The following is an 11,378-nucleotide window of genomic DNA, read 5'->3' as shown; positions in this document are numbered from 1 at the left end:
ATTTGCAATGGCATTAATCATCTCTTTAAGTGCATAATCTCTAGCTAACCTAAAAGGAAAATTGTTCATGACAATACATTTTGCTACATACATATATGTATGTTCTTTCTCTTTCTTTATTATAAAAGCATTTAGAGCATTCCGTTGATCCATACCTATACTTGGAGAAGTAGAAGAAATTCATATAGAAGTAGAATCTGAGCCGCTTCCAGTAGGAGACAGATAACTTGTGAGTTTTTTTTTTTTTCCTGATAGCTTAGATTTTAATTCATGAATTGAAGTCAGTTCTAGATGTGAGATGTTTCACATTTGACGTTACGTTCCCACATGCAACAACATTCTTATTTGGTATGCTCGCAAGATGATACTTAAATCATGTTATTCTCCTATTAAAGTGTACCTTACAATAGTTACAAAGTAATCAACCATCTAATTATAGTGTAGCATAGTTTCATAATGCATATTTAGGTCTCCCCATCTTTTTTTCTACATAAAACACATCAAATATTTAACAGAATACATCAAAATAGAATATTTTTTTATTTTCTATTAAGCACATCAAAACAAAACATCAAACCAGAACAATCAAAATAGAAGTTTCTTGACATAACCAATAGGTAAGAAATAAAGGAAACTCTACAAATTCAAATAATTGAAAGGATTTCAGTTTTTATTTTGATTCATTTTAGTTATTTATCTGCATAATATTTTCCTTTACTTTTTTCCCATAATTTAATTGCATATTTTGAATTATTTTTATTTAAAATTTGTTGATAAATTTGTTTGAAGCTGACATTTGAGAGTTTTTTCACATTATTTTCCTATTATTCTCGAAATGTTTTATAGCTTTTACATCTTGTGCTCTTGAAGACAATGTTTTAGGCTATGTTTTGGTTGTTCAAAAATGTGGAACTTGATGCTTGAATTACTAATGTTGAAGCCTTTCTTAAATTTTAATTCCCCTTTCGTTGAATTTTCAAAAACCTGTTCTATCAAGCCATTGGTTCTCATATGTGATGAATTATGTTGATAATGTTTATCCACTTTTGCTTTTGCATGTTCATCTGAAATGTGATTGTCAACATACAATGGTACTTGGGCTAAATTGGATGCCCTGGAAATGTAGCACATACTTTCCCCTTCATTTGGCACAAAGTAAGGATTTTCAAAACAAAGAAACCATAAGGATACAAAATGATATTTCACCATATTCAGCAAAAGCTAGGATTTGTTAACAAATGTACATCAGGACAACTACTACTGTACATAAACTTGCTTCAAAGGTATACCAAGCTGCACATTGGAACATTATTTTTCATAGAAAATCACTAGAGGAATTGCAACGCGTTCCTAGGTTCCCTGTAAATTAAACAAGAAAATCACCTAAACAATGCATGGAATTAGAAAGAGTTTGAGATTGTTAACCCAGTATGAATTCTCAGCTAGTAAGATGCATGTTGATGCAGATAAAATATATATGTTTGGGGAACATGAAGAGCACATGAAAATATCAAGTTCCTTCTGTGATCGTGATCCTTTCTTGCTTCTCAGTAGCATCATCAAGAGAGAGAGAATGTTGTCTTCTGTGACCATGGTTGCTATTTGCTTTATATGGTGCAAATTCTCAAATTTTCAAAATGGTTTAGTGTAATTGAATCAAACTTAATAAAGTTAAACCATGAACGGGTTACCAACTTGTACATCCATAGCTGAAAAATGTAAGAGCCTATGGATTCGTTGCTTTTCTTTACTTTTTTGTCTTTTCAGTGTCTCACAAGTGTTAATTTTGATGGGGGAGGTAAGAGTGCACTTTCTAATGTGCGATTACTGAAGAAATTATTTAGTTTTCGTAATTGTTCATGAATTTGGTCACAGAAACAACAGAGTATAAACGAAACAGAATACTGATGTCAAATTCCATTGAAGATTCTATGAGTCTTACTGATGTTGGTCATACAAACGTGGCCAGTTGTAATATCACCTTAATGTGCCAAGGCTGCACAGTGATGCCAAAAAACGGAGAGATGCACAATGATGCCCAAAAAGAGAGCTACATCGGCCAACAACAACAAATGCACAGTGATGCCCAAAACAGAGAGATGCACAGTGATGCCCAAAACAATCCCTTGTTACATATACACCTCTCAGGGGACTTACGGTTTCAAGGGTTTTGAAACTTGAAAGAACCGTAAAAAAAAAAGAAGTTACGATAAACATATCATGATATTAGAGTGAGATTTAGTAAATCTTTTGATAATATCGTGAGAAATTGTCACAAAAAAATCTCACTAGATTTAACCGTTTAAAACTTCTACGGTTTATGCCGTATTTTTTTCATGAGATTTTCAGAAATATGGCTATATTTGTCACCATGTTTCCAATGTTGTTGAATACCTGAGTTAGATTGTTAACCAGTTTCCAGTGTTCTGTCCTCGAAAAGAAGCCCATGGTTTTGGCACATTAATAAATAAATAAAAACATAAAGGCTATGCAAGTTTATTTTTATGTGGATCAACTATTTTAAAAATTTAATGTAGGTCCATGTCGATGATCTCTGGCTCAAATTCAACGTTTTCACTTACTATACCCGACTTAAATGAGAGATTGTGTAGGGATTTGTGCCACCCCAGCTTTATTATAAGAAAAAGAAAAGAAAGAAAGGATAAGGTACGGCAAATAAAATCTCATTAATTAAGAGAGAGAAAGTTTCAAATGAAAAGCACTTTGTCCCTCTGAAGCTGTGTAGGACGGTTTATGACTCTTTAGGAGCTACTCTTATTTCTATATAGAAAAAGCGGTAGCTCTGCCATGGCTTAAATTCAACATGTTTTCACTGACTATATCGCACTTTGTTTATTATATAAACAAAGAGAGAAAAAGCTATCTAAGGAAAGGTAAATAAAATGCCTTAGAAAGTTTCAAATGAAAAGCACTTTGTCCTTTTGAATTTGTTGTGAGTAACGACGTGACATAAAGCCCGAAAGAGAGACATCCCCAGCAAAGTTTGAACAGTAAAACGACAATTCCTTATTGGTTGAAATAAGACATTATGACTCAAGAAAATGTTTCTCAAATTTTCAAAATAACAATCCTCTCTAAATTATCGGTTCCCCCTTCATGGTGTTGACAAAAGTTTCAAGATTCTTAAAACAAACACCACCCTTAATCAGAGCCTTCCACTCCTTGTTTCTCAACTCCAAAACCCTTTCCCTTATTCCGTCATCGTTCATCAATTCTACCAATTTCTCCTTGATTTCTTCTTTTCTGACAATTCCATCATTGTCCTTCTGCAATTCCAGCCCTACTTTCCAATGCTCAACTACGTAGGTCTGGTTTTGAAACTGGTCTGCAAAGTAAGGCCAACACAACAAGGGGACTCCATTGCTTATCCCTTCGATGGTGGAGTTCCAGCCACAATGAGTTAAGAAAGAAGCTATAGATGCGTGTGAGAGAACTTCCTTTTGTGAGCACCACCCCACAATGTGCCCGCGCTCGGCCACACGGTCCAGGAACCCATCTGGGTACACAGCAGACTGGTTCATGAGGGTTGGTCTTGAAACCCAAAGGAATGGTTTGCCAGTGAGCTCGAGCCCAAGTGAGAGCCAATCAATTTGGCGTTGATTGAGCATTGTGGTGCTCCCCAAAGAGACGTAGATGACTGACCCAGCTGGGTGTCGATCGAGCCAGTCAAGGCAACTCAAGTCTTCTTGCCAAAACGAGGATGGTTGGTGCTTGGGGTGGTTAGCTGAGACAAGAGGGCCTACTGGTACAACATTTCCGATGATCTCGAACGCCGGCAACTCGAGTTCTGGAAATGAGTTGCAGAGTATGTGATCTAGGCCTTCCATTGCATCAACGCACTTCGAGAGGTACTTGAATAAGCTCTCCTGTTGTTTGGTGTCTCCAAAGGAAACCCAGCATAGGTGAGCTGGGTTCATGTCTGGCACTCTCTCAGACAGATGGATCAATTTGTCGTCCTTTGGAAAACCTGACTCCACCAAAAGAATGGTTCCATAAATTGTCATTGACATTCAGCGAAGACTGGTACAAACTTTGAAGGTCATAACATTGGGATATTCAGCAGTGTCTAAACTGACTCAAAATCAAGCTCATTAACGTTGATATGGCCCTGTTTAGAAAGTAGTAGCTGAGATGGGAACTGGCATTTTAGGTGGTAGCTGTTAATTCCATGCTTTAGTGTAAATACAATGCCACTTAGTATCCTAAATGCATTAACTCTCATCCCAGCTACCAGCTTTCAAACAGCCACTTTGACCAACTTTTTGCCAAATCAATGCATAAACTCCTATCTCAGTTCTTAGATTCCAAACAGGAATGATTTAGGCTCCTTATATAGGAAGAAAGAAAAATAAATCAAAAGGGAATTAGGCGTGTTCTTTTAGGCTGCATTTCATGAACTCAGATTGGAGATCCAAGGGATCTCCACCGGAACCAACATTTCATGAAATTTTTTCTCGATATTTATATTTTAAATAAAATTTTTAAATTTTTTATTATTATTTGCGATGGATTAGCGATGGATATTATCCGTCATTAATTAGTATCGTTCTTTAATTTAGCGATGGATTAGAGACAGATATTTATCCGTCGCAAAAGTGAATCGGCCGATGTTTTGCGACGAATTTTAATCCATTGCAATTCCGTCGCTACAATAGTGATAGAATCAACAACAGATTCGTATATCGCAAAACCAAATCTCTTCATACTAATGACGGCCTTGCGACAAATCATGGTATTCGTTAATTCATTGCAAATTAGCAACGGAACTAACGACAAAAAGTGTTTGTCACTAATTAGCTATTAAAAAATTGTGATAAAAGTTATCCATCGCTAAACTAAACAACAATGAATTGACGACGGATTGCGACTGTCGCTAATCGACAGATTTCTTATAGTATAAGGCTTTGGGAGAATTTTACACTATTGGTGAATCAAAGGGTGGGCCACACCCCCTTACCCATATATCGATGGATTTTGACGACAGATGAGGTGCAATCCACTACAAGAAAATCGTGGATTTGCGACAGACGATATCCATCGCTAATTCATCGCTAAACTGTTTAGTGATGAATTAGCGATGGATAGCACCCATCATAAATTTTTGGTTGCTAATTAGTGACAAAACTTATCTGTCATTATTTCTTTCGCTAATTTGCGACAGATTAGCGATGGACATGATCCGTCATTAGTCTGTCGCTAAATAAGGAGCACAAATTTTGTTTTGCGATGGACATTATCCGTCACTAAATTTTTTTTTAAAAAAAAAATGCTCCCTGTCGAGTGGTATTCCGACAGCAATAAGCGGGACTTGTACCACACCCGACAGGCATTGCTCAAGGTCTTAGACTCGAGCGGACCGGCCCGCCACTGCGGGGTCTTCTGCACAGAACCGGCGTGCTCTCCGGCATCGCCGTCCTCCGATATCAGCCTTGTCGTCCTTCGTGAAACTTTTGTCCAGCGGCCGCTCTACCTCGTCGTTGTTCTTTGATATCATCCCTTCCTCTTTTTTGCTTCTCTTTTCCCTGCCACTTGGCCAGGGATGCCTTAATATGCTTCGCCGACGATGGTCGAGGAAATGGCCACCGGAAGAACCTTTACAGCGTCAATGACCTCGTCGACGATGGCGTTAACCCGGCCACAGCGAACTGCTTTGCGCCCTCCATGAAGAAGTCGGTTTAAATCGAGCGACAGAGAGGTCAGTTTAAATTTTGAACGGGGAAAGAGAGAAAATTTTGCACTCTAGATGGGTCGGTTTAAATCAAAAATTAGCGACGGATTTAGTGAGGGAATTTTTTCATCCTTAATCCATCGCTAAAATGTTTTTCCTGTATTGAGAATTAGCGACAAAAACTGTCATCGCTAATCCGTTACAAAATAACGACGAAAAAAATCTGTCGCAAATTTTCACTTTGAGTGTGCCGCTCTGCTGTTGGGCACCACAACTGACAGGCTGTCAGCCAAAGATGGAGGGCGACCATGTGTAGCAGCACAATGGGATTTCACCTGATCCGCCCTCGTGGGTCTCTGTGATCGATCGATAGCTTACGGACTTACCGTTTTGATCTATGACTCCAGTGGAGATTAGCATGGGGATGTTGAAGACGATGGCTGGTAGCCAGGCTGAGGTTGGCCAGAAGGCAGCTTTCCCAAGGTTGAGCTTCTTGGCGACATCCAGAAGCCACGCCATGACCCCATCAGCAATTACATATGTAATCTTCTCATCTTCCTTCTCATTGATCTTCACTATGATCTCCTCCAGGAAACTTGGCATCGTACGCTGCATCGCGTCGCACAACCTACGGAAGTCCGTGTGATCATCATCATGGGCTAAGCCATCAGGGATGGTCACCAAGCGGATTCTTCCACCAGAGTCACTAACAAAGTTTTCAGGCAACGCTGCCATCACTCGTGCATGTATGAACTCGGTGTTAACGAAGGTGACAAGAACGCCATGGCTTGCTAGGTGATGCGAGAGCTCCATGAGAGGTGCGACGTGGCCTTGCGCAGGAAGTGGGATGACTAAAGCATGTGGTCTACCCATTGTAGGATCCCCTTCAACTTTTTTTTTTTTTCAAAGAAGGATCCCCTTCAACTTTTTTTTTTTTCAAAGAAGGATCCCCTTTAACTTGTCCCAGCAAAAGTTTTGGAGTTGAGGAATTATTTATGCTCTCTCTCTCTCTCTCTGAAGGTGAAAAAACAAAGAGAGTGGATCACAAATGGTGGTGTCTTTACTCAAGTGCGCACGCTTCCTTACTACTCCCGAGTGAGTATCAGGTCCAAGCAGCGTCGCTCATCATGGAAACGAACGACACCCAACACCTATCAAAAGCACCTCACTTTGGTCAATTCTCAGTCGTACATTTATCCTTAGATGATGCCGTTCATCTAGGAAGTGAACTTCATCAAAAAAAAAATTTGAGGGCCATCTATGTAAAAACCTACTGTTTGAACCTCACTTTGTAGAATCCCAATGGTATGTGGTTGTATAATGGTAGGGTCCAACTAACCCAGCTTTCTCTGCTGAAAAAAAAAAGAAAATGAAAAAAAAAATACTACTTTTTCGATTCCCTTTCCTTGTGCCAACCAATCAAAATCGTTTTCAATCAGCCCTCAAGTCATCCTTATCTTTATACACATCTGTGTGAAGGATTTTTTTTGGTTATTTGAAGGATTTTTATTTTGTTATTAGAAAAATTAAATGTTGACAAACAACAAATGCAATCCAAGGGCGATTATTACTGAATCGTCCACGCTGAATCTATCTATAAAGTCAGATTTGATCAAAACAACTTTCATCATAAGATTTAAGAGGCCTGCAAAAATGGATAATGACTGAAACCCAACTCCCACCAATGACATTTGTATGCTAACGCTCAGTCATAATTCTAACAGTATCTGTTTTTCTCTCATATGGGCCATCAAATCAATCCCAAAAGCAAAAGCAAATTTAAAATGATAAATTTGGCAGCCAATCGCTCTTGCAAATCATCATTCATGGCGTGGGTAAGATAATGAAGAGTCACCGATGGGGGCTTCGCTTGTGTGGCAAGAGCAGTGCCCGCCTTGTGTTGGGACGGACGATTCAAGTTGGTATGGTTGTATTCTGGTACGGGTCTGCCTAACCCCAGCTTTCTCTGTCTAAAAAAATGTTATCAGTATCGAAACTATCGGCCCTGTATCGACCAATACGCATTGCATTGGCAGATATGCTGCAAGCTTGAATCACCTATTTTTTAATAAAATGTAAAAAAAGAATATACCAAAAAAAATTGACACGAGACCTACATCTAGGGCTGTCAATGAGTCGGTTTGTATCGTGCATATGATCCAATCCCAACCCGAATATTTGGGCATGGGCAAAAAGGCGCTGACCGGAATAGCATTCAAGTCAACTCGAACCCAACCTGGGCAATATGCAGATCGGGTTTGGGTTGTGATTTTGCCAAGTACCCAAACTGATCTGTTTTTTTTTCTCAGATATCCGACCTGACTCGAGTGTTTTATATGTATTTTGACAAGTGATGTCTGATATGCCTGTTGGCACATGGTTGCAGGTAACTACTTGGGAGAGAGCAAGCTGATGGATCGTATGAATGGTACTGAATATGTTCCTACTTACGAAGATAAAGATGGTGATTGGATGCTTGTGGGTGATGTTCCTTGGAAGTAAGTTCCTACTTACTGAATATGTTCCTACTTACCTTCAATCTCTTCTTTTTCTTCGGCAGTGATTTTATCCTTATATACCTTTACCAATTCCAGCGATCAACTAGGTGGGCAGCATAGTTACGAACAACACTGAACGTAAGCTACGTAATCCGTTCATCCACATTATAAAATCTTAGAATCATTGTCCATTAGTTAGTACTCTCTCTCTCTCTCTCTCATCCTATTTCATAACATCATGCAGATGATCTTAGCCATTCAACTGATGCGTCTAGATGGCTAGGATTAGTCAAATTCTAGTGAGAACGTGGACTAATTCTAACCTTCAGTTGGGCGAATACCAACTATGTTTGATGAATTAATCGTATAAGGGAATCCTTCCCTCCCGGCCTTTTTCTCCGTAAAATCTCTTAGCACAATGTTCTTTTTTTTAGAAAGACAAACTAGGGTTAGACAGACCTCTACCAGTTTTTGAACTTGCAACGTCTAAACACAAGGTGACGTGCACTAGCTACTCCTACCAGACAAGCGGAGACCCCTAACACAATATTCATGCACAGGTCTAGGCATCGTTGTCAGTGGCTGGGCGAGTACCATAACTGCATCTGCTCTCTAAAAACGAATCATGCATTTTCTCTGTATCTCTCATGTACCGGTGACAGTAGGCAACGTAATGGAACTGCTTACCTAATTTGATTATTTCAAGTGCCGCCGTTTGAAAAGAAATGTTATTTTCAATGGTCCATGCAGCAAGGCCTGCATTATTGCACCCTCCAGTATGTGATGGTCTCCTCAATCATCCACCTATCAAAACAACTAGCCCTACATCAAAGAATCACAAATCGTGAATCACATGCCGCCAAGAAGAACAATTATCACCATAAAAAATCAAGAAAAATTTATAAAAACTGGCTTAACTTTTGGCATATTTTTAATCAAACACCAATCTTTTGAGATATTATGAATGCACGCCTAGTTAACAAAGCAATTCTCAAAATTTAAGCATGTATTTCTGTCACTATTATATCATGACAGTATATGTGAGTAGGATCAGACACAAATATTCCAAGATCACTTATCAAATAATGGATCCAAATGAGTTTTGCAATGGCAAAAGATGAAGATGTGTACTCAGCCTTTGCACTGAAACGGGCCATTGTAGGTAGGTTGCTTTTCCACTGACCGAGAGATCAAATTTTGCCTAAAAATAATGTAATAGCCAAGCTCCTATTGTTTGTGCAAGTTGAATATTGCTTGCACATACGATATTACAAACATCCATGTTGCCAATTGTTTGAGAAAGTTGGATGCTCGCTGCATGATTGCGCTCAACAAATACATTGGTAATTGCCTAAGATAAATACACATTCTCCACACGTATCCTATCATTATTTGAAGCATTGCTTCTTCGGTGGCTATTGTGTTCATCAATTAATTCTTGAAAAACACTTCGAATTTTTCTCTAATTTTGTCATGTAGTTTGATGAAAACAATTAAGTAAACATCATCACTACATAATATAGAATATACAGCACCATCATTGAAATTGAGTATCAACCTTTTCTAGCTTTTTATGTCTTCAAAATAACTATATTGAAACTCATACTCTTTGGCATATTCAGTTTTACGAGAAATCAAGGTCATAAATTCATTAAAGCTATTATTTTTTGACACTGTTATAGATCTCCAATGAGAGTCATCAATGAAATAGTATTGTACTTTAAAACTTTCTAAGGCTATCATAAACTGTATACACCAACCACACAATATATCATGCAAAAAATTGGTGTCAATATGATAACTCTCCCTAGCTGTTATGATCCTCAAGTGAATGAAAATATTTGTAGAGAGAAATCTATTGTAAGTACTCTCCATAAACTTAGGGAGATAAATTAGGAAGTAGATGAGTCCAATAAGGTTCTTTCTCAAATTGTAAAAGATAGTAATATAAGGGAACCTCACTACTCATACCGATGAGAGAGTAATGAGAGATCATTTACCATGGATTTAGGTCTTCTTGATCGAACCATGTAAGAGTTATGTTGTCTTTCTTCTTTCGCTTCTGCTTTATCTTATTTCATATTGCTTTTGCCTTTATTTAACCCTTATATGATATCAAAGTTGTAGAAGACACTACAAAGATGAGGGTCAATAGCGGCGACTCTTTAACAGTGACAAAACATCTCATCGCTATTGATCAAGCAATAACAACAAGATTTTTATCCTCAGTAATTGATAGGTAATAGCAGGGACAAATATATCACCGTTATTACTCTACTACAATTATGAATTTTGTCACTATAGCTTATCAATAATGGAGATATTGATGTCCCCGCGAATGCCTTGCTCTTGCACACATCTCGTCGTTAAAGACCTATATATGACGATGAGATTTTCTTGTTGTTAGATATTGCGTTAAAGTACATTAATGAATATATTTAATCACCAGAATATCTCGCCATTATTGATCAATAACAGTGAGATAACACATCTTGTCATTAACTACTCTTGTATAATGGTGAGATTTTTTGGTTGATAGATATTGCGTTAAAATATATTAATAGAATATATTTAACAGGCAAAAGATCGCCCCGTTATTGATCAATAACACTGAGATCTGGATATTGTCGATATAGGTTTACTATATAACGACAACAACTATATCACTATTATAGAGTAAGGTCAAAGCCCCCATTTGACTGACATTTCAGAAAATTTTCTAAAGAGGGGCCCCGAACAGGGCCTCCCTCTCTTTCTCTTTATCTGCTCTCTGATCTCTCCTTGCTCTCTTGCCTCTCAATCCTTGCTCACTCTAGCAACTCACTCTCTCCTTCTTCTCTGCTCACTCCGACCACCCCCTGTCTGGCTCCCTCTCTTCGTCTTCCTCACTGCTCACTCCAGTGACCCCTCCCTCTTCGTCGGTCACTTCGGTGCCCCCTGCCCTTCTCTCTCCCTCCCTTTGCCTCACTGTTCACTCTGATGACCTACCCCCTCTTCACTCTCTCATCACACTCAAGGTATTAGGGTTTTTTTAATTACCATATATATATGTGAATGATTTTAGAATGAATATTTAATTAGGGTTTTGGTGTTCTCTTTTAGGGTATTTAATTTTTCTTAATCTTTTGAAATAATATTAAGATCATTTTTATTACAAATAAACATTATTTTCATCACATTAAGCATTGTTT

The 11,378-nt window shown here is 38.2% G+C and overlaps 1 protein-coding gene and 1 pseudogene across 1 annotated transcript; both read right to left on the bottom strand.

The window, feature by feature from the left end:
* Positions 1-3,095: 3,095 nt before the first annotated feature.
* On the bottom strand, positions 3,096-4,031 carry LOC149837676 (UDP-glycosyltransferase 83A1 pseudogene; annotated as a pseudogene).
* Positions 4,032-4,504: 473 nt separating this feature from the next.
* LOC149837675 (UDP-glycosyltransferase 83A1-like) lies at positions 4,505-6,618 on the bottom strand. The gene is made up of 2 exons (XM_090007455.1): positions 6,076-6,618; positions 4,505-5,678 (listed from the first exon to the last, which is right to left on the bottom strand). Exons 1-2 carry the CDS (start codon positions 6,560-6,562, stop codon positions 5,566-5,568), a joined length of 600 nt encoding a protein of 199 aa, XP_089863581.1. The 5' UTR covers positions 6,563-6,618; the 3' UTR covers positions 4,505-5,565.
* Positions 6,619-11,378: the final 4,760 nt, after the last annotated feature.

The sequence above is a fragment of the Nuphar pumila genome, chromosome 5 (assembly GCF_984573655.1).
Source record: "Nuphar pumila chromosome 5, dmNupPumi1.hap1.1, whole genome shotgun sequence".
Lineage (NCBI taxonomy): Eukaryota > Viridiplantae > Streptophyta > Magnoliopsida > Nymphaeales > Nymphaeaceae > Nuphar > Nuphar pumila.
Note: the sequence above shows the minus strand (reverse complement) of the source record. Positions and strands in the feature narration are given on the sequence as shown.

Excerpts from the sequence above, each read along its gene's own strand:
- LOC149837675 (XM_090007455.1), bottom strand. The coding sequence starts at position 6,562 with ATGGGTAGACCACATGCTTTAGTCATCCCACTTCCTGCGCAAGGCCAC. Across the intron at positions 5,679-6,075 it reads TGGAGTCATAGATCAAAACG|GGCGCAAAGCAGTTCGCTGT; the intron begins GTAAGTCCGTAA and ends TTCTTCATGGAG.